This window comes from Malania oleifera, chromosome 11 (genome assembly GCF_029873635.1).
Source record: "Malania oleifera isolate guangnan ecotype guangnan chromosome 11, ASM2987363v1, whole genome shotgun sequence".
Classification (NCBI taxonomy): Eukaryota; Viridiplantae; Streptophyta; class Magnoliopsida; order Santalales; family Ximeniaceae; genus Malania; species Malania oleifera.
In genome coordinates, this window is record NC_080427.1 from 39,541,535 (window position 1) to 39,568,289 (window position 26,755).

Genomic DNA, 26,755 nt, shown 5'->3' on the forward strand with positions numbered 1-26,755 from the left:
TTTGATTTTCTTGTTTCGCTTTTATTATGCTACACATCCTATATCCGATCTATTATTACAACAAAATCCAAATCCAAGAAAAGCACAAGCTCATTGCATCTTTTTTCAAAGTTCATTTTTTTTTCAACTTTTATGATTAAGGTATTTCTAGAATAAGCCCAGTGTGAGATGATGATCCTTAACACGATTTTCATGTTAAATCAAACACAATTTTTTACATTTCATATGCATTCCCAAGAATTGTATAACATAAGAAAAAAAATATTTTGATGAGATGGACATATTTTTCTTGAGAATGAAATTACTAAAAATATCATTCTAAGTGATCATATGATTCATAAACCAAAAACCTTTTAAAATTTAAAATTGTTAGATAAACCCAAAAAAAAAAAGTATTTAGGATCCCTAATGTACATTTTGCATAAGAAACGCAGACTAAAATTCTATTAGGGCAGCCTCACACTTTGTTATCATTTGATTCATGAAATTTGCCTTCATTCAAAATTCGATATACTACACTATGTCACTCTCTATTCTCAAATTTAGATATGAAAATAGAATAACATGGACATCTCATTTTCACGAATCACCTATTTTCAAGAATCGCAAAGGACTCTATGGACCAAAGGCCTTGTGTAGTGACCCAGAGAATAATATTATTTTAATAATAAGAGGGAGGAAAATGGAAATAGGAATAGAAGGAGGCAATAGACTTCATCGGCGAATGCTCCGCGTTCAGAGACGACATCACATTTTGGAGATAATAAATAATAAAAATAATTTTAAGGAATTGCTAGGACTTATCGACGAATACAGGGGTTTGTCGACGAGTGCATAAGGAAATTCTTCGACGAAGGTCTTCAGAACCTCATCAACGAAGGCAAGATTTCGTCGACGAGAAACTACCAAGTGAAGAATGGGCTGCTCTGAATTTCATCGACAAATACAGGGTTTTGTTGACGAATTTAATGAAGGACTCGTCGATGAGGTGACGTGTCTCGTCGACGAATCTGGCCCTATAAGTAGTGAAAAATTGGATTTTTATCATATTTCCACAGCGCTCTCTCTCTCTCCTATGAACTCTCTCCCTTCTCTCTTCGATTTTGGCCCCGCTAGTCGCCGGATTGACGATCCGAAGCCACCACGACGCTCCTGGCAAAGTTCTCTGTAAGTTTGCCGAACTGGATCGTTGGTGAAACGAAGTTGGATTTCATCCCAAAATTAAGGTAAGGCTTTTTAGTCCATTTTTGGTCTTCTGACAGTTGTAAGAAATGATGTAGGCGAAGAAATATTGATATTCTATTTTAGAAAATGTTGTTTTCAGGGTGTTATGTAAGAGGCCCTACGGGTGTTAGACTAGTATACCATAGGGGCTTTCCAATAGTCAAGTAAGGGAAATATGCTATGTTAGGTATTTTTAAAGTATTATACAGTTTATTAAATTATGAAAATTATGTATTAAAGTATGGTGTGGCTTGAGAATATGAATATAGTACGGAGATATGTTTTATGGATTTCAGTATTACGATTTTATGAATTTCAGTACCATGATTATACGAATTCTAGTACCATGATTATACGAATCTCAGTACCATGATTATACGAATTTCAGTATTATGATTATGCAGTTTCAATGTTATGATTATACAGTTCTCAGTATTATGACGTATGACTTATAGTACAGTTTATGCAGTATCATGGTTATTACGGTTATTTCAGAATCATGGTAAATCAGATAGTTGTATATAGAGATATATTATATAGTATCAGACCTTGTTGGACTATACAGTTACAAAGCACGGTATCGTTGCTACAGATATTATGTTATGTTATGAGTGCAACCACCTATTTAGATAATACGTGGTAGTAGGTCGATCACCTAGGCCCTTGACGTGGACAAGCTCCCCATCAGATATGGGTTGAGGTGGGCAGATCAGACCAATGGAGTATAGTGATTTATTCCTGGTTGGCCAGCCAGGGTAAATCCCGCCTACGGGCCGCACAACCCTGTCAAAAGGGGTTAAATCATGACACACAGTTATCCACAGGGAAAGTTTTCAGTTACTATTACGTATGTACAGATTTACAGAAACAGGGAACATACTTATGTACACTAGAAGTATTTTGAATAGTAACCTACAATACTGTTATGTTAAATAACAGGGAAAGGGTGGTGTATTTTATTACTTGTACTGTACTTACATATCCAGTTACACATGATTATATGAAAATAGATTTTCATAATACTGTAGCTCATTTTCCACACACTAGTAATAGCATATTTCGTCTTTCTGAGCGTTGATTCATCCTAGTGTTGAATCATTTTTTAGATGATCCAAGTAGGCGAGTAGACCAGGCTTACAGATAGAGGGGCTTTAGTAGTGCCCTGTCAGTGAAGTGAGTATTGTGGAGGATTTTTGTATATCCCAATATAGTTGAGGGTATTTTGGGGAAACATGTTAGTACTCTGGTATTGGTATTGTATATACATTTTCATATGATTATGTCAATGTGATTTCTACTTCTCGCTGCTTAGGCTAATGATTGAGTTTACTCCCAGAATGGTATCAGAGCATGTTATATGTCATAGTATAAAAATAATAATAATCTGAAAATTAAGCAGGTCGTTACACCTTGTTTTTTCACAAACATGATAATACGTATTTTATTTTTATTTTTTTGGGAAATTGAAGCAAACTAAACATAAAACAAAGTAAAACATGAAAACATAGCAATGCAAATCAAAACATTTTTTTTCAATTTTAAATAGTGAACTACAAATTCTTCTCTAGCTTTTCTACACTGACAAATAATTTTCTTGATTTGCTGGAGTTTTTTCCAATTTTATTTTTATTTTAATTAAAATTATTTGACAACGGTTTGGATGTAACTTTACTTCCAAAATTGATTTGTTTCAAAAAACGTTGGATGGTCTAGCGTTTTTTGCATGACCCAAGCAGCCATCAAATTGTTCCTTTTTGTTAATAATATTTTATTATATTATTGAAATAAAGTTTTTCGTATTTTATTCAAATTAGGAGGTAATATCTCATTAGCGGCACGAACTTTCATTATCAATTTACTTGTATCATAAGTCATATAAATTACGAGCATATGTTTACTATAAAATTTTATAAGTATGTAAGTAGTTTGTGTATTTGAATTATTAATGCATGTTTTGCGGTGACTATACTACCATGTTTTTCTACGTATGTAGGATTTATTCTAATTCAATAAAATATGAGTTTTTATTTTCCAATTGGGAGGTGATTGTCGGATTGACCCTTAATGAGTTGCATTTTATTATGTGCTAAGAAAAGAGTCATATTTGTGAATCTTACCGGACTTGTGGTCCTTAGGAGTGCATGTTTGATGAGTTTGGTCCCTCTGTCTCTTAAGTACATCTTATAGCTTTCAGTACGTCCATATATATTGCATGCTACCATAATATCTATAGAACTTTTTAAGGACGTTTAGTAGTTGAAAACAATATACATTTTTTTTTATTTTTAGTGAATTTAAAAAGACACAAACTATGGTTTCTTAAACACTCTCTTCTATCATAGTGATTTAGTAAGATTCTTTAAATTGTAAGTGACTAGGTACAACATGACAGACTCACTTCTGCGTTCAAAATGAATATTACGTTTCATAGTCATGCAAATTGAAGTAAAATTTACACATTCATCACTTATATACTCAAATTCACATTAGATGAAATAAAACCCTACTCAAAATAATTTACACATTAATTCATTAAACATCCAAAAAAATAGGAAATTAAATAAAAGCCCTAGCAATAACAATTTTTAGTAAGAGACATATAACTTCAAAATTGAAGTTAATTTAAATAATCATTGTAATTGACTACAATTTATATCCATGCTTTTATGATATCATAATTAATTCATTCTTATGTAATAGATTTTAAAGGATGAAAATGGAACTAAAATTATATTCGGCATTTTACATGCTATATGTTTTGTATAAATTTACGAAACATAAATACTTCATTGAGCAAGTAATGCTGCTGAACGAGTTCTTGGACCAATTTTGTTCTTCGTATTAGTGATGAAATGTAAGATCCCAGTAAATAGCCAATTGAAAGAGATAAATTGGCTTAGTGGTCACATCATTACCAAAAGGTTTTGTTTTGCAGGACATGTAAGGGTGGCAGTGGGTCTTTCAAGGAAATCTTGGCCTTTGAAGGTCTTTACTCTAAGGGAAAGGATTAAGGGTGGAGGAGGGGAGGGTGCTTTGAAGAGATGTGAGAAGAAAGGTTTAGAGGAGAACCCAAAGAAATCAACCTCCCAACTCTCTCATCCCCCCTATTAGAAGGAACAAATGATCTAACACGGAAAGAAAGGTGGTTAGCTCTGTGTTTTGTGATTTCATGCTCTAAAATATTTTATTGAATGCAAATCTTTAATGTGTTATTACCTATACAGTGAGTTGCATAAAGATTCATTATGGTAGTGTATTTTTTGACTTCATGTCGTAAAAATGTTCTATTCTATGCAAAGTTTGAAGCTTGTGGTAAGAGATCGCCATAGTGCCACCATTTGGGTGGGATATAAAGCATTTCACTTTCCTCCAAAATGCAGTCCATAAACTCCAACTCCTGCACTTTTGGGAACTGTTTTTCGTCAACTTTGTCGAGATCAACCTTCAAACAAAATACTTCATTAGTAAAATCTAAGATTATATGATTAATTTGTTCTTGCAGGAGGAGAAACAATATGCAGTATAGGAAACAACAGAAATTACCCAAAAAATGGAATGGTATGAGGTAAGCTTATCTAAAGGAAACCCTAAAAGAGCATTCCTAAAATCATCTTTCATCAAACTTTCACCTATTAGGCCCTTGTGTATTTTGCATACTATTTTCAAGACTCAAAACATGTAACAAGAAAGAATAGCCACACAACACCACTTCAAGAAAGTTTAAACAAGTTAATCTTCTTTTCATTGCCTTATTCCACAGGGGCATAAAATCATCAAATCTGAGTTTGGTCATCACATGAAGTTCAGGAGACGGACAATCCAAACACAACGTTCACCTACAAAATTGCGTCATGTCCGTCAAGTCCCCCCCCCCCCCCCTCCCCTCTTCTCGGCTCTCTCCACTCTCTACCTCTCCTCCTGCGAATTGCAGCGAGCAAAAAATGCTACTTGGGATAGCACTTGTTAACAACCACTTGTCAGCCAGTGGTGAGGTTTGTCCAAAACAAAAGACGTTGGACCATCCAACATTTTTTGGGACACATCAATTTTGAAAATAAAGTTTCATCCGAATTGTTGTCAAATAATTAAATAATTTTAATTAAAATAAAATAAAAATACAAAACACACTCTGATTTGCTGAGGTAATTGATTGGTTGATTGAAGATTTGACTTCATGAAGCAAACCCTTCAATCACTATCATAGTAAATCACTAATCCTAGAGCAAACCAAAAGACCACATAAGTATCCGCTCTGCAGCACAACAAAAAGGTTTTGACAAAGATTTAAAAGAAGTTGAATGATTACATTAACTGCAAATTTGGTTATTTTGAGTTTATTTTACTGTTTCTATCATTTTAGAACTGTTGTATAATATTTAATTATTAGCCATTAGGGTTTGCCATAGCACGTAAAACATCTCTCTTACCTCTTCCCCCTCATGTTTGTCTCCGCCTTTTGCTCCCTTCTCTTTATTTCTCCTCTATGGTCCTTGTCCTAGGTCAGATGCCCTAGGTTGCATGCAAGTTGCAGCCAAGTATAAGAGACACCAAAGCCAGAGCATAACAATCTCCTCTATTTTTCCCCCTTGAAGATGCAAGCTTGGAAACTTGATCCTACTAATGGACTCGTCCCATAAGTCACCAAAACTATAGATCTGCCAGAAACCAATTGCCATTCAATATTTATGAACAAAGCATGGCAATGGTACTAATTTGTAGCCTAAGCATTGTAATCAGCATGCGCACTACACACCAAGAGCCATGATACAAGTTTTGCTGCACGATTACAAAAGGAAGCATTGCTGGGAATCAGGAGAAGAGCTATATTCACAAACACAATCTTAATTTTGTCAATCCTTCTCTCCACCCCCCCCCCCCCCACCCAAAAAAGAGGTACTTGTTTATTAAAAAAAAAAAAAGTCATCAAACCCAAGCTAACCTTATTTTGCTTTCCATTTCTCCCTTCTTATTTTTTGCGTAGTAATCAATTGATAGAAATTGCTACGACATTTTCATAATCATCCTCTAGACCAAAATGATCTTCCCAAGGTACATGCTAGGTTCCAAGCGCACAGAACCAAGCAAGATATTGAAACATCATTGCTAATTGTGTTAGAATTTGTCAAAAGATATTGTCCATGATCATGTAAATAAATAAAAAAGGATTCATATAACTGACCTCACCTAGTGGAACTTTAGACTTGGCATGTTGTTGTCAGATTTTGAAACAATGAAATTTGTCTTTGTTTGTAACTCTCATGTAATGCTTTAAAATTCCATATGTACTAACACAGTATCGCAGTTGCAACAATTGTAGTTGTATTATAAAATGCCAACTAAGGAGCTGCAAGAGCATCCTAGGTCACCTCAGATTAAAAAGATCAAACAGACGGAGGCATCCAAAGGCAGAGTGGAACTTGAACAGATGAGCAACCCTCCAAGAAAAAGCACAGCCGTGGTGCATTTGACCATTACTAAGCTTTCTAAAGCAAAAGATGCCTCCACAGCCTTGATTAAAAGAGCCCCACTCTTTTCACAAGAAGGAATCCAACAATGCAGCATGAAAACAATTAAATATAATCCATATTTGTCTCAGCTAAGTCAATAAAATTTGCCAGCCAGACCCAGAAAGAAGAATTTCTTCCCAGCCCTGCACTCGTTTCATTGTAAAAACCATCAAAAAGGGAGAGTTGGGGGGGGAAGAGAGAGAGAGAGAGAGAGAGAGAGATTAAAAAAAAATAAGAGCCATTCCCGTTTGCCGCATGGGGCCATTTCCATTTGCAGCCCCAGAGACTTCTCAGTTTATAAAGGAAGTATCAAGGAAATTCAGTGTGGGTGAATAAAGTAGGAATGCCAGTAAGAATTAAATTAAAGGAGAATAAAGGAGGAGAATAATGGACAAAAGCATCTTTGTAGGCTAAGGTCACATACCATTAAGCTTTCAATTTTGCTTTTGCTTTTCTTTTAAGCTCCCCAAAACTGCTTTAGCTCTTGGAATTTCTTCCCGTGTTGTTTGCTTTCCTTCACACTAGCACTAGCTCTCTTGAAGCAGAATAATCCACACTGCACAAGGCCAGCCCAAAACTAATGCATTTTGTATCATATGACCACATCAACCTTGCATTCAATGTCAAAAATCTACAGTACTGAAGATAGTGCAAGGGCAATGAGGGAAGGGTAAACAATATTACATTTGTTTTGAAAGCCAAAAAAGAATCTGGAAAAGCTAACGTTGCTGGATAAACCTGTTTCAAAAAGTAAAAGATCATCTTTGTCCTTCCTAGTGGGGCATTGAAAATCATCTTCTGCTAAGAGAAAATGGAATTCTAGGAAATCATTGTACTTTAAACAATCTCCTGAATGCCTTTCATCCACTCTTCCCAGATCACACCTGCCAATACCAAGACTATTACATTTAACTGATATGTCAACCGTTTTTTTTTTTCTCTTATTCCCTTTTGAAATGAAGAAAAAAGAATCTTTGGATTCTCGTGATAGGCCACTTCCTCTGTAGTAAAGTAACCAACAAAAAAAAAAAAAGGAGACATAGAACTTGAAGTTGAGCTGGAGGCTACTGAAAAATCAAAATGTTATGCACAGAATCCTATTTTTGGTTTATAAAGATTGATTAGGGTAACCAAGAGCTAAACGCAATAATCCCAATTGAAAGCAGCACTTTGTCAACCTCAATGTAACTTTGAAAATTGTGACCCAACTTCTACAATCTACAGCAGAAAAGATCTCCTAGCTGCTACTTTCTTGTACATGTAAAAGTTCATGGCTCAAAAATATCACCCAAAAAGAAGATGAGGCGTATCAGCAATTCCAACAAGGAAATAAGTGGTTTTTCTCTAAGATGCCTGTATATAATCGGACTGAACACTCGACGACTCTCCATCATTTGCACCACCTGTCTCTAGCATCTATTCTCTTCCTACAGACGAAATTACCTGCAGTTGAAATTCCTGCTGCTCAGGATGAGCTGTCATCAATAGTTTAAGGAAGCAGAGACCAAAAACCAACTGCTACAACTCCTCAAGAGGAAACTCCAGGCACTCCACCAATTGTTCACTCTACCGGCACCACTGCCAATGAGAAGGTCATGGAGGTTGTAGAAGTAAAGGGTTTTGCAACCCAATAATCAAAATTTTGCAGCCTCCCAAGAGTTTCAATAGAGAAACGACCAGCAGTCCTGCCAGAGATGAACCCACAAGCCTCTCCTAACAACCCCCAAGAGGACTATAAATTGAAGGACACAAACCCCAAGCTTGGGGAGCGATGGCCACATGGAGGAGTACGTGGAGGAAGCAGCTGGATTAGCAGTGACAGAGCTACAAGCACTTATGATCTCGTCGAACAGATGTATTACCTGTATGTTCGAGTTGAAAAAGCCAAAGATCTTCCCACAAACTCAGTAACTGGTAGCTGCGACCCATATGTAGAAGTGAAGGTGGGGAATTACAAAGGAAAAACACAGCACTTTGAGAAGAAGACAAATCCAGAGTGGAAGCAGGTCTTTGCATTCTCGAAAGAGAAGATACAATCTTCCATTCTCGAGGTTTTTATCAGAGACAGAGAAATAGTGATGAGAGATGACTACCTAGGTAAGGTGATCTTTGACATGAACGAAGTGCCAACCAGGGTTCCACCGGATAGCCCTTTGGCACCTCAGTGGTACAGGTTAGAGGATCGTTGGGGGCAGAACAAGGTGAAAGGAGAGATTATGCTTGCAGTTTGGATGGGAACACAAGCTGATGAGGCTTTTCCAGAGGCATGGCACTCAGATGCTGCTTCAGTTCATGGGGAAGGTGTTTTCAATGTCCGTTCAAAAGTGTATGTCTCACCAAAACTGTGGTATCTCCGAGTTAATGTAATTGAAGCTCAGGATGTAGAACCAGATGACAAAAGCCAGCTTCCGCAGGCTTTTTTGAAGGCCCAAGTTGGCAACCAGATACTTAAAACTAAGGTATGCCCAACCCGAACCACCAATCCATTCTGGAATGAAGATCTAATCTTTGTAGCAGCTGAGCCTTTTGAAGAACAGCTGGTACTAACAGTCGAAAATAGAGCGAGCCCTTCAAAAGATGAAGTCATGGGGAGGATAATCTTGCCACTCAACATCTTCTTGAGGCGTCTGGATCACCGACCGATTGATTCTCGCTGGTTCAACCTCGAAAGATTTGGGTTTGGTGTCCTGGAGGCAGATAAGAGGAATGAGTTGAAGTTCTCAAGTAGGGTTCATCTCAGGGTTTGTCTCGAGGGTGCTTACCATGTACTAGACGAATCAACCATGTATATAAGTGACCAACGGCCGACTGCTCGCCAGCTATGGAAGCAACCAATTGGGATTCTTGAAGTGGGCATCTTGGGTGCACAAGGGCTTCTCCCGATGAAGACAAAGGATGGTCGAGGAACCACAGATGCTTACTGTGTGGCCAAGTATGGACAAAAGTGGGTACGAACCAGAACTATCATTGAAAGCTCAAGCCCAAAATGGAATGAACAATACACTTGGGAGGTCTATGATCCTTGCACGGTGATTACACTAGGAGTTTTTGACAACTGCCACTTAGGGGGAACTGAGAAAACAGCCACCGGCGGTGCGGGTGGAAAAGACTCGAGGATAGGAAAGGTAAGAATAAGGCTGTCAACCCTGGAAACAGATCGGATATACACACACTCTTACCCTCTTCTTGTTTTACACCCTTCTGGAGTGAAGAAGATGGGCGAGCTCCAATTAGCTATTCGATTCACCTGTTTATCTCTAACAAACATGATATATCTGTACTGGCACCCCCTGCTGCCAAGAATGCACTACTTGCATCCTTTCACAGTCAACCAATTGGACAGTTTGAGGTATCAGGCCATGAACATTGTAGCAGTGAGGCTTGGCCGGGCTGAGCCACCACTTAGGAGGGAGGTGGTGGAATACATGCTGGATGTGGATTCCCACATGTGGAGCATGAGAAGGAGTAAAGCTAACTTCTTCAGAATTGTTTCACTGTTCTCAGGTGTGATCTCAATGACCAGGTGGCTAGGAGAAGTTTGTGACTGGAAAAATCCCATCACTTCGGTTCTCGCTCATGTTCTGTTCTTCATATTGATTTGTTACCCAGAATTGATACTCCCAACCATCTTCCTTTACATGTTCGTCATTGGGGTGTGGAACTACAGGTTCCGGCCCAGACATCCTCCCCACATGGATACTAAACTTTCATGGGCAGAGGCAGCTCGCCCAGATGAACTCGATGAGGAGTTTGATACCTTCCCTACATCAAAGCCTCAAGATGTTGTACGGTTGAGATATGATAGGCTTCGAAGTGTAGCAGGAAGAATTCAAACTGTAGTAGGAGACATGGCAACCCAAGGGGAGAGATTTCAAGCTCTCCTCAGTTGGAGAGACCCAAGAGCCACCAGCCTGTTTGTAATTTTCTGTCTCTGTGCAGCTGTGGTGCTTTATGTAACACCTTTTAGAATGCTAGTTGTGCTTGCAGGCTTATATTGGTTACGACATCCCAGATTCAGAAGCAAGATGCCTTCAGTTCCCAGCAATTTCTTCAGGAGATTGCCTGCTCGATCCGACAGCATGCTCTAGAAAGACAGCAAGTATTTTCCTAGCTCCTTCGGTTTCCATAATTTTGTACCTTGAGGGTTGAACTCTTTGTTTCAATAAAATGGCTTTCCTTGTGTTATGTTACATGATTAGCCTACTATTATAAGAACAGCGAACATGAGTGCAAGACCACAATGGGAAAACATATCCTGTAGCTTAATAACTTTCATTCCAGAAAGGCTTTGCGATGGCAGGTGGATCATAGATGAGCAGACATGCTCCTTTTTGAGGACATAATTTACAAGTGGATAAAAGAGAAGGTTGAATTCAAAACAAAATATGAACATTATGGAAGGCAAACTTAATTATTTTTAAAATTTTTCATTCCTTGAAAAGTTTATAAAACAGGTGTACATAGATGTTTTAAGCATCCCCTTTTCAAATTGTTCCAGAAAAGCAGAGAGAGCTTCCCAGTGTCTTTAACCAAGGACTAAAACCATAATTGCAAAACTCAAACTGAACTTGTCGATCCAACTGATCAAGGAACTGATTCAACCAGAACCAGTCATTGAACTGTCCATAAACTGCTGAAACTGAATTTTAACTGCAGCTGGTTCAACCAAAAAGGGGTCGGAAAAAAATCCTTTGCTCTGATACCTTATAATAGGGATTACTATATTAAAAAAAATTAACAAGCCAACATGCTCCAAGCTTACAAGAAACCGAATGGAAGCTTGAAAATATATGTAAGTTCTTACTCCTGGTGTTCAACATGTCATAGAGCTTAATGCTCCTCATCACTTCCGCAAACAAAAATTATGTGAATATAGCACATTTGCATAGTTTATCAATTATATTTTCCAATCAGATGTTCTTAATAAACAGTAGCAATGAACTTGGCCATAAAAAGTTAGAAACAGCCATAGGATAAATTGATGTTTCATGAGCAAGGTGAACCACCTGAACCCATGCTCTCAACAAATTGCCTAGTTCAAACTTGTTTTGTCACACATTTCACGGAGCAACAGTAGACTTGTACTCTTTTCCAGCTACATAAGTTTGCAGAAATAAATGGTTAAAAGTCGTAGGCATTGTAATAGCAGTAACAACACAAAACACCAAGACAGATTCAAAATAACTACTCCATTCTTAAGCTCCTTGAACACCAGAGAAAGAAATGGACATAATCAAAATGTGCAAAGAAAAAATTCCTCATAATGGAAGTTCAGTCAACACAAAATTTAGGCTGTGGCTCATAATGCAACTACTACATTACTGCCCAGTGTGATTTGAAAATACAACCATTACATATCTAAAACAAACATATTTCAGAAGACACATTGCAACTGACAGTGATCCTCTAGAAGACGAGTTCATGAGGTTTCATGCCCGACTTTAGAGAAAATCTTGCAGAAAGGTAAGCTTTCAAGTCTGGAACTCCCTCAATTGATGCTATCAATGGTGCATCAACAGTCTTCTGATCATCTTTCTTCTGCTGTGGGAGTGCTGTCTTTTCCTACATTTCATGATGAGAATGCAATAAAAATCAGTTTGAAATGGCTGGGGAAAAACTTGAAAGCTTCTCATGGGAAAAAAATTTGAAAATAGAAGCATAAAATTAACCTCTTTTTCTGTCTCAAAAAACTCATTTTCCCCTTTCTTTTTCTTCTTTTCTACTTCCTTAGCAAAATACTTGTCATCAAACTTTTCTACATTAACTGCAGAAATGTCAACCTTGGTGGAAGTTGCAATCACGTAAGACTGGTTCACGCGCCTTAAAGGAACACCATTAATCTTAAATGGGCCTGTTTTTGGCTCTTAAAAGTCAGAATTTAAAACAAGAATATTGATACTATATCCAAAAAGAGAAGCAGAGAGAGAAACAAAGGCTATATATAAGTGAAAACTGTTACTAAAATCACTGCTGTATGTGGCATCATGGTAAGCATAGCTCAAATCAAACAATGAAAAGACAAGTATATCTCATGATGAATCAGCCTTCTATGCACAGAAAAGGTCTGAGACCATGTTGTGTTCAACCTTACCCACCACATTTCAGAGAAACTGTTTACATGATTTGAACTTATGACCCAGGTGAGTCGAGGCTTGGGCTCAAGGCAAAGAAATGGCTAAAAAAAAAATTCAACTTAAAAAATTTTCCCAAAAAACAAAAGGAAAGATGCGTTATTAAAAAACAAAAGTAGGAGAGAGAGAAAACACCTTGAGAAACAAACACATTGCTCTGCACCAATTCCTTTACATGGTAAGGGAATTCATAATTGACTGAATGAAGTAAAGAACTAATAAAGTGCCAGCCTAACCAAAAAATAATTAAAAACTTAAAAAGAGAAGTACAAATTTTATGGATCTTATCCAGGCCAAGGGGAAAAAATGCATTAGTAGTGAAACTGTACTTAAGGGATCTCCAAAAAACATTGCCAAATATGGGTGATAGTAAAACCAAGGTTAGAAAACCCAGACCGGTGATTGTCCCGCTGAGGCTACTGGGTTAGTTGGACTAGCGGGTCAAACTGGTAATTTTTCAATATGACATAGTTATATGCATGGATATGTCCTTTTTTTCCCTAACAGTAATATTAAACTCATTAGAGATAATATTAAATAAATATGTTGGTGATAATCATCTATTAGCTAATTATGCAATAAAAAACAAGCACTAGAAATAACAATTAGATAAAATTTGTAAATTTTAAGTTTTCAAAGTATTCTTAGAACATCATATTTATTGAGCCATTAAAGAGTCAAAACAAATAAAAAGAGTATATATGGTTTCCAATTAAAAACATATTTAAATAGATAGCCAGGCACATTTGAGTAGCAATGTCATCCTTTAATGTCTGCTGTACACCCAGGTTCAACTACCAGCTCTTGCAGCATCACACCATTTTAAGAATTTTTTGTGAAGAACTAGACTGACCCATCAGTGACCCCAGTTCAGACCAGTTCATTCCAGCTCCAACCGGATTGGCCAGGTCAACACCAGCTCAGATCAGATCTGGTTTCTGGATGCTGACTGGAATGGCTTGGTGACTGGTTCCAGTTGAACCAGGTTGGACCAGCTAAACCAGCCCAGGATTTAAAACAAACATTAGAAGAATCACTTAAAATAGCTGCATAGGTATTAAATCACATCAATGTCAATGCTGCAAAGCATCAGATTATCTAAAATGGAGAAAGAATCCAGATCAGCTATTATGCATAAGAGTGATACAAGGCTATCAATCAAGACTAATACTCTACACAGTTGAGGTCTGCTTGAGACTGAGATTGCAGTTGGAAGCATGGACTTCAGGCATTGAATTTGGATTTGCACGGAATCGTATGAAACTCAATGCAATTTTATGTGTTTTGTCCAAATCCACACATCCAAATTCAAGGTCAGAATTCCACATTTTCAAATACTATGAGTTTTCATATCTGCTAGAGATAGAGAGAGCCATGTATTTCCCCACATTTACTCTGAAACAATGCGATATATATATATAGGAGTTTGGAGTCAAAAGAAATGGTCCCTGATCGCATAAATTGGCGGAAAAAAATTCATATAACCAACCCCACCTAGTGGGACTTAAGGCTTGGTTTTTTTGTTGTATAGGAATTAGGAGTGGAAGGAAGGATTCTTTAAGAAAGGGAAAAAAAATAGGGGAAGAGAAGGGAAGTAGAGCTGTGGCTGTAACTCACCCAGCTACCCTCCCAAAACCCCAATTTGTGGGATAAAAATTTCAAGGGGACAAAGGCAGAGGAAGGAATCTGGTACCTCTCTGTCAAAGAGGGGAAAAGAACAAGAAAGAATAATCTGGGGGAAAAAAATGAACACTTCCAGACAGAATCACTAGCCGCTATCATCAGATGATAAACCTCATCAAAAAGATCAAATTTTGGTATTAAAAAAATGTCATTACCAAACATATGGTCATCACAAATGGCCCTGCTTCCCTCTGCACAGGTGTGGTAGATAGATATATTACAATCATAACATTACTTAAAAAAACTATACAAGCCCAACTAAGCTTTTGAAATGAAATCAATGAAAATAAAAGGAATACTTCATGATATAGCCAAGTTTTGCCATTAAAATAGATAGAAAGTATATCTTTTAAATATCATACACTCAAACTGCAACAAAATCCTCCACCTAAAATTAGTAATCAGAAAATTACAGAGGTAATTGAACCTTTTAGCCAAACAGAACAGAAGGAAGCAATAAACAAAACCAAGTTGTAATATACACAAGTCCAATGCCTGCAATCATTAAAATCACAATCAAGCAAAAGCAAGTAACAGATAAAGTGGCATTATAGTGCATTACATATATCCAATAACCTTCCCATTTCCACTACAATATCATTTCCATTTCCACCGAAAATAGAGCCAAATGCGTGATGAAAATCAAATTACAAGAAACTCACCAGTAACCAGAAGCAACCCAGATGGAAGTTGTCTCAGAAAAACAACTCTCTTCCCCTTAAATCTCCCAGCCAAGAGAATCAAAACCGTCCCAGGCGTAATGCTCGCTCTGATAATGTTACACAAAAGCAAACTAAGCTTCCAAAACAATCAAAACAAAAGCACATACAATTCTCGCCACACTTAAAGATCGGATACTGAAAACAAAAACCTGAGCTTGGTGGGTTTGGGCTTGCGCTTGTTGGCGAGCGGCTTTTTCACATCGTCGGCGGGGTAGAACTTGGGCGGTTTCTCCGCTTGCTTCTGCGGCGCCGGCTTGGGGTCGTGGCGGGGTAAAACGCCGCCGTGTTTGGCCTTGATGGCCCAGATACCACGCTTGTGATACATCTTGGATCTCGAGAACTTCCTGATACCTCGTACCAATTCTGGGTTTCGGGTAGTTCTGGGTTTCCTAGCCGCCGGCGCCATTGGTGAAACCTTCACGGCTCTCTGAAGCTGCTTGTGTTCTCACTGAACTCGCCGCGAGGAAGAAGTTGTAAACCCTAGAGGGCCTTTTATCTGTCTGCATGCTTTGTTCTTATTTACGTTTTTAACCCTCTTTTAGGGAAAAAGGCCAAAAAAAATCACAAATAATGTGTCAAAATAAAAATAAATAAATAAATGAATAAATTATATCTCAAGCCTCCAAAAAATTTCACTAAGTATTATTTCATCATTTGAAAATTAAATTTGTGATATTTCAATTATTAATTTTTCATATTTGAACTAACTAAAATTCCCATTTAAGGATCAAATTGAAGTTAAAATTAAAATAATAAAAATTAAATTTTTTTTATTTATATACATCAGTGCCCTAACACATCATAGGAGAACAAATGTGTCTATTATTGTAACACCCTGAATTGTTAGTATTAATAAATCTCAATTTTCAAAGAAAGGCAATAATTTTAAGTACATTATTATAATATATAGATTATATCAAATATCACAAATTAGTATGTTAACATATTCGTATATTTAATATATTCATAACCTAAGATAATAAATATTAAATATTCACTACAAAATTTCACTACCTAAAATATTTCTCTCCTTTTTGCATCATAAAAATAGTAGAGGAGAGATAATATTGATAAGACATGTTTGTAAAGTAGACAAATAGTGATCATTGTTCAAATTATACAAGTTTTAAGTGTCAAATTTAATAAGCAAACTCAAAAAGACATCTGTAAAAGTCATGACATAGGTTTATATAACTTACACAACATTTTACAATAAGACTCCTATTTCTAATCAACATTTATGATGAACAAATAATAGTAACTAAATAGATTAAACAGGAACTAGTTAAATATTGATAAATGTATCTTTAATTGATCATCATAAGTGAGGCATATGGGTTGACGAGCTACCAACTACAAGTAAATGACTCATTGGGAGACTTCCTTCAGCATGGCTCCAATAAAAGTTAGCATGCGTGCTAGATGCAGATCGTTCAAATCCAAGTGAAAAATGATGACCTATTGGCTATCCAAGCTAGACCTTCTTGAGGAACAAAAAATGTAATAGGGTAAGAACAATGAAATACTTCTGCTACATGACTCCATACCACAATACTCAAGCAAAGACAGAGGTTTTTGAGTGAGATATGCGCTGCTAATTAAACCTTTGCTTATAAGGATCACTATATGGAAAAGCTCTCACTAAACAAAAGAAGACCTTACTAGATCACTAAGGTTGTAAGGATTTTAAACATACAAGCTCCAACACCTTTACATTGCGTTTAGGAGTATGAATTTCAAAGTTTGGATTTAGATTTGGATGAGTTGGTACAAATTTCAATATAATTTTATATTATATCTTATCTAAATTCAATACAAATACAAATACAAATCAAAATTCAATGTCTCTCCAAACATAGGGTTTGGGAAATGTAATACCTCAAAAATCAAATCTTGAAAATCTAAGAAAATATAGCAATGAAGAAGTTTGTAGATTTTTCACTATTTACCTTAGATTCTTACATTGATTTAGTGGAAACTCCCACTAATTCTCAATTGAATGACATTTTTATTTAAATGCAATTATTCAATGCTAGTGAAATCTTGTTCTTAACACCATAAGTTGAGCTAAGAATGAATGGACATCTAAAAAGATACAGAAGTCAAAAGTCAGTAGCAAATAAAAGGAATATTGAAAACCTATTCCAAGCCTTCACCTTGAGTAAAAGGATTTGAGAAGACCCTATTCTCAATTTCTACTCTCGGACAAAATGGATAAAGTGCGGGAGAAGCCTTATTTCCTAAATTAAAGCCCCACAAAAACGAGTAATAGGGTTCTAACACACTCCCAACTAAAACTATTGGGAATATTTAAAAGCATCTTTCATGTCTCGTTTCCTGTTTATTGTAAAGCCCACTTCATGCTCCTTAAAAGCAAGTTTATGGAAGCTTGGATTTGAGATATGTATAATCAGGTTACATGTCAATTAGAGCATTATGTATCATAAAACAATTAATAAGCCGGAAAAGATTCACCTCATAGATCAACCCTTATGATAGGAAAGCTATATTGTTGGCAACAATCAAAGTGGAAAAAGGACCATTGATTTGCTTCATTAAGTCTTTTTGTTGTACATCATCTATTAGAGTAAAGAGAAAGGGAGTGATGGATAGGTGTCGATAGTGTCATTTTGACCGAATGCTTAAAACGAAGGTTAGAAATTCTTTTACTTTTTCTACCTTTTCACCTCTTGTTTTTTCCTCTTTCAATTTTTTTTTTTTTCCATTTTTGACCATCCCATGTGATTTGGGACGGTCCAAAATGGTAAGGTGGAGTTTGACAACGAGTTTGACCTCGTGCACTCAAACCAAGACAATACCTTTGTGGTTCTCGGAATTTCTGCCCACTTTTTGCTAATTCTAACTACACCACGTGATTCGGAGCAGTTCAAAATGACAAGGAAATTACCTGCAAAAGATTTTGACTTTGAACACGTAAATCGAGGCAAAATTCATATCGGTCCAAGATTTTTTTAGCTTTTTCTACCAAATCTGACTACACTGGGTAATTCAAAATAGTTTAAAATGATAAAAATAGTTTTGACAATGATTTTGACTTTACACATGCAAATCAAGGCAAAATGATTGTTCTTCCTTTGCTAGTCTTTTTTTGCCACTATGATTGCACTAGGTGATTATGTGACGCCCCAAACCCGATAGTGGGCCCGGAGTATTAATTAAAAATAAAAAACTCTCTAATACCATAAATACCATAACCCGCCCTAACAAAGGAAAACCAGGTGATCCTGTTAATATTGAAAATAAACCATACAGCGGAAAGGAAAACACCTCAAACACATTACTAGAGTTCTAACTATTCCCAAGTACACATATACAACTATATGTCAATATATTACAACCCAAAAATGACAAACATAATAGTTGGTATCTCATCAACTCTGTCTACCACTCCCAAAAGTCTACTCCTAGCTCTGTAGTAAGCTAGGCATTGTTTCTTGTAGGACCTGAAAATGAGATGGATAATGGGGTGAGACACTTTTTAGTAAGACAGACTAAGTTACTATCAGTGTGTGGCCAGCATGAGATTTCGTGTGAACATACTTCTTTCATTATTTAACTATATTTGAAATGACATTTTAAAACTGTACTGAATTATATATCTGAAAATACATAATTTTTGAATAATATAATGTTGGCTCAATATAGCTCATTCATAGTGAATTTGTCCATATATGCATAAAAGAAACACCATGTACTGTAAAACTAGCATCGTCATGCTTTCTCATCGACATGCTTTCCTAACGACATGCAACCCCATGACGGGTTGTGCAGCCCGAAGGCTGGATTGAGCATATGTCCGGCCGACCATAGCTAAGTTAGAAAAAGGTAGTAAGTATGATTGTGCCTACCCTATACCCGGAACTGCATCGGGAGGGTCACCCGAAACTGCCTCGAGAGTAGTACTATACACATGCCACAAATCGACTATCCCGCATCACACATTCATCCCAATGTGATTGCACTCACTGGCCAAAACATAGCTACGGTACCATGCTCATAACATCTTATCTCTCAAAGTTCTTAAATCATATATGAAAATTTATATAATAAAAACTATAATTATGAATTCATTTTCATAAACTGTATAAAACATCAGCTGATCATTATTTTGAAAAATAACTATCATACACTGTCACGGTATAAAACCAGCATATCATAACTCGGCATTCAGTCGTCATAACAAATCTCGGCTTATAGCCACCATATCACATCTAGGCTTATAGTCGTCATATCATACTTGTTGTTTATGGTGTGGCTCTTATACTTGGAGTTTCATAAACAAGGGAAGGAAGAAGAACATGACAGGGTTGTGTAGCAAGCACTCGTCGATGAGTGCCTTGAGCTCATCGACAAGTAGATATCGAGAGTCAGAATTTCTCAGAATTGAAGACTTGTCGACGAGAGTATGGGCACGTCGACAAGTGGTCTTCTTCGTATTATCGACGAATCCTTGTACTCGTCGACGAGTGTCGCTTGGGCCGCAAAGAGAAATTGAATTTGGAAATTATGGTAGTTGGATTTGGAGGGAAACCTCCAAGAAACTTCTATTTATGTATTTCTAAATGTATTTTATTAATAGAGAACTTTGTAAGACTAGTGTATAGTTGTTCTTCACATTATAGTGAATATTGAGTGTCATTTGCTTTATTTTTATGTGATAAATTGTTGTTTCTCGTCCATATTGGTTGTGTGTTGTTGAGGCTTGGTGATTTGTTGCAAGTTTACATCTTTCGTTGAGTGTGTGTGTATCCTATACTCAATTAATATCACAACAAATTGGTATCAGAGCAATTATTGTTATGGCATCGGGATCTCTTCTACAAGATTTGACGTTGTCAAATTTGATGGAATCAGAAACTTTGGTTTGTGGCAGAGGAGAGTAAAGGATATTCTTGTGCAATAGGGAATGACTAAGGCTCTACTTGGTGTTCAACCAATTAGAATGGATGAGGTACATGGAGAGAATTGGAAGCAAAGGTCGTTTCTACAATACGATTGTGTTTGGTTGATGAAGTTCTCTATTATGTGATGGAGGAAGATTCTCCAATGGCTGTGTGGCGAAAGCTTGAAATCCGGTATATGTCTAAATCCTTGTCGAACAAACTTTTTCTTAAGCAAAGATTGTATTGGCTTAAGATGGTAGAGGGTTCGGATTTGAACCAACATATCAACGTTTTTAATCAAATTGTGAGTGATTTGGCACGTGTTGATGTAACATTCAAGGAGGAAGATAAAGCATTAGTGTTATTAAATTCCCTTCCTACGTCTCAAAATTATGAAAATTTGGTTATAACTCTTACATGGGACAAAGATAATCTGAATTTTGAAGAAGTGACAAGTGCATTGCTTGGTTTTCATCAAAGAATGGTGATTAGCAATGAAGCTTCACATGGTGAAGGACTTGTTGTAAAAGGTAATCAAGAACATGGGAGACATAAGTCCCAAGGAAAATCTCGGTTGCAGTCCGGGAAGAAGAAGAAGAAGGATGTGAAATGCTTTAAGTGCAGTGAAATCGGGCACATAAGGTCGAAATTTCTGGAGTGGAAGAAAGCGAATTATAAAAATCAGCAAGGTTCATCAAAATCTGCGTGTGTAGTTGAAAGAGATTCAGAATGCAGTGATGGAGATATGTTATGTATTTTATCGGGTGCGGAGTGCCTCACAAAAGACTCTTAGATTTTAGATACCAGATGCTCTTATCATATGACAGCAAACAGAAAATGATTTGACACCTACAGGTCAGTCAATACTAGTTGTGTTTTGATGGGAAATAATATTTCATGCAAAATACTTGGTATTGGAGATGTGAAATAAAAAATGTATGATGGTGTTGTAAGATCTATATATGATGTAAGGCATGTGGAGAGTCTAGGAAAGAGTGTTATTTCATTGGGTATTTTAGACTGTAACGAGTATAGTTACGAGTCTGAAAAAGGAGAAATGAAGGTGTGTGAAGGCGATTCGATAGTAATGAAAGGAGAAAAGATAGAGGAAAATATCTATGTACTGCAAGGTGTTACGGTTGTAGGTGGAGATGCAGCTGTTGAATCTGAATCAGTTACTTCGTGGTATATGCAGTTGAAGCATATGGGTGACTACATATATTCAAATGTTTGGGAACCGATGATAATAGCATCAAAGGAGATACATATGTATTTTATGAGTTTATTACAAAGGGTTTTGGTATACTTCATGCAGTGGCTGAGGTGGAGAACCAGATCGGAAGAGAAATCCTTATGTTAGACATTGGGGACTGAGTACGCTGGTTTTGTTCAAGAAGTTTTGTGAGCAGAGCAAGTTATATGCAAAGCTTGCAGGGTACTTCTTGATGAAGTCAGTGAGTATGGTGTGTTTCTCGTATGATCAATCGCCAAAAGTATCGCTAGATGGGAAAGTTGCAAGTGAATTGTGGGCATGTTTTTGCAGTAGACTACTCGGTTGTGAGTGAATGTCCACTGGTGCACTATTCTAGTGATAGAGGATCTAGCCTTGGTGTTTTGTCCGGACAATACGTCTTTCTTTATTCACTAAGAAAGGAGGGTGCAAGATGGGTGATCCTGTGGCAAACAAAGGAGTGATTGAGGACATAACTTTTTGTTGATGAAGTCTTAGGGCAGCATCCTCATGTAAAGAGAAACAAAAATTTCAGAAAACTACAGCAGTAGCAATCATGTTATTCAGGTGGAGTTAAGGACTCAAGGCAGAAATGTGAGGAGTTCTAACTCAGGTTAACAATATCACGGATTAAATGGGCTTATGATGCAGGTGGAGCAACAGACTCAGCACAGAGATGGCATTGGTCATATTGTAGGGAGTTTTAGCTCAGGAGACCCGTAGAATCACGGTGAGCTCATGTGCACTATCATGCCACCACATAGGTGTGTGAGGTGGTGAGTCTTCCAATATGGAATAGGGTAATAAGATGCAGTGGAGTGATATGTCTGTTGTGTATGATTGACATGTTATTGGCTGAAAATGCTTTAACTAAGGCTTTAATCAGTTGGAAACTCTGTTGGAAGGTTTTGACATGAATGTATTTGTGTACGACCAAGATAGGTCTTCGTTTGTTGATTCACATGGACAAAGCTGTAGGGAGATTGGTATTATCTCATGGTGGCTTTGTGGACGGAACCATAAGGAAACTTCGTTTTCCGTCTCAAGGGGGTTTTGTGGAGAATCGTTGTGAAATGTCTACGACTCAGTACCCAAGGATGGGCTGTGATGTCTAGGATATGTCAAAAGTCCTCCATGATTGTATAAATGGGGTGTTTCAGCAAACAACAAAGTGTACCGTTAGTTGTGAGATTTGTTAAAGACTATGCAGGGGACTTTGGTGATATAAGGCTTGCAGTAGTGTTTGTTTACTGTTGTTGGAAGGCTTTGTTAGAAGCATAGGGTGAAGTCTTCGGGTGATGAATCTACAACTGCATCGGGGTTGATGGTAGAAGTTGAAGTTGCTATCAGTAAGTTCAAGTGGTATTGCTTGGACTTGGTATTTGTCTCCAAGTGTTAGAAGGGAGACATAACCCAATTGAGTGATTCAAGTTCAAGGTGGAGTAGTTCATATGTTTTTCAGTATTCTCCTAAGGGGGCATATAATCGCCAAGGTGGAGATTGTTGTTTATGGTGTGACTCTTATACTTGGAGTTTCATAAACAAAGGAAGGAAGAAGAACATAGAGGGGTTGCGCAACAGTCACTCGTTGACGAGTGCCCTGAGCTCGTCGATGAGTAGATACTGAGAGTCAGAATTTCTCAGAATTAAAGACTCGTCGACAAGAGTATGGACACGTCAACGAGTGGTCTTCTTCGTATCATCGATAAATCCTTGTACTCATCGATGAGTGTCGCCTGGGTTACAAAGAGAAATTCAAAATTTGAATTTGGACGTTATGGTAGTTGGGTATTTGGAGGGAAACCTCAAAGAAACTTCTATTTATGTATTTCTAAATGTATTTTGTTAATAGAGAACTTTGTAAGACTAGTGTATTGTTGTTCTTCACATTATAGTGAATATTGAGTATCATTTGCTTTATTCTTATGTGATAAATTGTTGTTTCTCATCCATATTGGTTGTGTGTTGTTGAGGCTTGGTGATTTGTTGCAAGTTTACATCTTCCACTGAGTGTGTGTGCATCCTATACTCAATTAATATCACAATAATATTGTATCATAACTATATAAACATTCTATTCATTTATGCCATTTTAAACCGTTCTCATGCCACACAAATTTTCATCTGATAAATCATAAATATAAATAACTATATGGGAAACATACAAGTTAATGAAAATAGAGGTATGAGCATCTCCAGGGTTTAATTTAACTCAAACTATATATTTTACTGAAAATAGGAGATGCTCAACCCATTCACATTAGTCTTCCCCAAAAACATATAAAAGTTAAAACAACCTGTAGCGTTCCTCAATAAAAATATAACATAATAAATAAAAATGGTCAACCCGAACCCGTGGGTAATGGGGATACCTGTCAAACACAGCGGAATTCTACGCTGCAGTAAACATAAAATCCGACATCCAACCATAAAGCATAATACCAGAGTTTTCTATAACATTATAAAACTGTTCTTCTATACATCCTCATATACATCAAAATATCTCTAGGGTCAAACATAACATAACTCTGACCCTATACAAAATCTTACCCTCCTCATAGGGTAATCTCACTAGCTTAACGGTGGCCTTGGTCTGCCGGTCTCTCAGGGGCTCCTAAAAAATTAATTAAGTTTGGTGGTGAGACACTTCTCAGTAAGGGAAAATAAACTAAATACAGCTATGTGACAACATGAACATTTAATGCAATTATACGTATACAGTACAATTCATATTTTCATAAAAATTCATCATATCATATTGAATAATCACATGCTTTCATATTTTCTAGTAAGTCATATCATACATAAAACATCTGTTATAGCTGGATAGTACTAAAAATATACCCAGGATGAATAGTTAGGTAGTGTCATGTATTACCCCCCATGACGGGTTGTGTAGCTCGAAGGCAGGACCCGACAATGGCTGGTCGACCACTGCCGAATCAAATATGTCTGTAAGTATGATGGGCCCGCCACACCTTGGTCCGAGCTGCCAGGTGGATGTTCACACTCTATTGAAAGCCACATCGACTATCCATCTCCCATCCCCTCGTGGGATGGTTAGCACTAATCTGACGTAGATATCTGATCTACACATATAGCTACGGTACCGAGTTCCTGAACTGAACTAAACTAACATCCGGGTTCTGATAACATATAGTACATAATTTCATACATATGACCTCGTGCCAAAATCATAGTAAATACGGCCTCGTGCCGAAATCATAGTAAATACGGCCTCGCGCCGATAACATAATAAATACGGCCTCGTGCCGAAATTGTAAATACGACCTCGCACTGATAACATAATAAATATGACCTCGTGCCGAAATCGTAAATACGGCCTTGCGCCGAAAACATAAGTATGGCCTCGCGCCAGAATCGTTTCAGGTATTTACATTCTAAAAATAACTCATTTATCATATATTCATCAAACTCAATATAGCATGACTCGTCTATTCAAAATACCTGATAATATGCTTTACTCGTAAAATCATTCATATCATGATTCACTTCACATAAAAATAATATTCATGCAACACATGTGCCGTTAAAATCATACATACATACATATACATATAAATCATAATAGCAGTTTTTTCCAAACATACATTTCACATGTGATATACAAATATAGCATATGCTTTTCTAAAAATAAATTTACTCATAATTAATAATAATTTGCATGGAAAATAACTGTTTTAGTTTATTCCCTTACCTGACTACTGAGAAAGCCCCTAAAATATCCTAACCTGACCCCCATAGGATTTCCTGATCAATACCCTGAAACTAAAAATTTCCAGTATTAAACCTCAATATTTTCATGCGTACATCATTTCCTATAACTATCACAAGACCAAATTTGACTTAAAAAACTTTACCTCAACTCAGGGATGATTTCCAACTAGCTTTTACCAACGATCCGCTCCGGCAAACTCGTAGAGAACTTCGCCAGGAGCGTCATGGTAGTCTCAAATCTTCGATCCGGCAACTGGCGGGGCCAAAATCGAAGAGAGAGAGAGAGAGAGAAAGCCGAAGGGGGGAGAGAGGAGAGAGAGTGGAGCGTTAAAAGTGAATAAAAATCGGATTTTTACATATATATAGATAAGGGATTTCGTCAATGAGCCCGTCCTTCGTCTATGAATTCTTATTAATTTTGTCGACAAAATTCAGTCTTCGTCGATGAAATTCAATCGGCATCATAACCCCTTTCGGTATTTCTTCATCGACGAAGCCTAGTATTCGTCGACAAATTTTCTACTAAACTCGTCGACGAACCCCTGTATTCGTCAACTAATTCAGACAATCTCTTTAAAATTATTTTATCCTCCAAATGCAATGTCGTCGACGAACGCGGGGCCTCCTTCTGTTTCTGTTTCTATTTCTCTCACTCTTAATTATTCAAATTCCATTTTTATTCGGGTTGTCACACAACCATTTTCATATGCCTGATTCGTTCAGAAAATTGTATGTACTATTTTTGTACACACATGCTTCAATTCAAATAGTTTATATTTCAAAAATAACTGACATAACCTAATCCCCTTACCTGTTCCTGAAGAAGCTATTTAAAACTTTCAAAACCACAAAAACCTAGCCGCTCGAATCTGCTAAAGATCGACAGCCTATGTGCTGGGAGGAGGGAGAGAGGATTAAGGAGCACTCATGAGTGATCCGGGAGGCTGATGGGGGAAAAAGTGATGTAAGAGAGAGAGAGAGAGAGAGAGAGAGAGAGAGAGAGAGCTTTCGAAAACCCTAGGTTAGAGAGAGAGAGAGAGAGAGAGAGAGAGAGTGTGTGTGTGTGTGTGAGTATGGAATGAAAAAAATAATATAAAAACTTAACTTATAGACTCTGCCCCCATAGGAAACCGTCAATGGTTTCCTGAAAGTGTAACAAAAAACGCTCTTATATGCTCTCGATAGTTTGCTTTACAAGAAAATCGTCGACGGTTTTTCTGAGTCTCTCCAAATCGTCGACGGTTTGATCCTGACCAAACCCTTTTTCCTTCTTTTTCTTTTCTTCTCTTTTCTTTTTATTTATTTCTTTTACTTTCTTGGTTTGAGTTACTACATTTTAGAGCAGCCTGAAATGGTAAAAAGAAGTCAGGCAACGATTTTGACCTTGGATATTTGAATCGAGGTGAAACTATATCATTTCAATTTTTTGTGGTCTTTTCCTGCCAATCTAACTACACCGGGTGATTTGAAGTAGTTTAAAATGATAAGATAGTGTCTCATAGTAATTTTTCCCTCTGACATGAAAATTCAGGTAGAAGTCTCATCATTTCTTGCTTTTCAACTCACTTTTTGCTAAATTTATTGCATTGAGTGATGTAGAGTAGTTTGAAATAAT

At 37.0% G+C, this 26,755-nt stretch overlaps 2 protein-coding genes across 3 annotated transcripts; one reads left to right on the forward strand and one right to left on the reverse strand.

The window, feature by feature from the left end:
* Positions 1–7,802: 7,802 nt before the first annotated feature.
* LOC131167674 (FT-interacting protein 1) lies at positions 7,803–10,921 on the forward strand. The gene has a single exon (XM_058126494.1). The coding sequence runs from the start codon at positions 8,426–8,428 to the stop codon at positions 10,817–10,819; it is 2,394 nt and encodes a 797-aa protein (XP_057982477.1). The 5' UTR covers positions 7,803–8,425; the 3' UTR covers positions 10,820–10,921.
* A 982-nt stretch (positions 10,922–11,903) lies between these two features.
* Positions 11,904–15,784, reverse strand: LOC131167675 (large ribosomal subunit protein eL6-like). Of its 2 annotated transcripts, XM_058126496.1 has the most exons (4): positions 15,417–15,784; positions 15,208–15,314; positions 12,401–12,582; positions 11,904–12,293 (listed from the first exon to the last, which is right to left on the reverse strand). In XM_058126496.1, the coding sequence occupies exons 1-4, from the start codon at positions 15,671–15,673 to the stop codon at positions 12,138–12,140; spliced, it is 702 nt and encodes a 233-aa protein (XP_057982479.1). In that variant the 5' UTR covers positions 15,674–15,784; the 3' UTR covers positions 11,904–12,137. The 2 variants fall into 2 exon arrangements, with proteins under 2 accessions (XP_057982479.1, XP_057982478.1); XM_058126495.1 differs by having other exon boundaries at positions 11,904–12,582.
* Between the last annotated feature and the right edge of the window lie 10,971 nt (positions 15,785–26,755).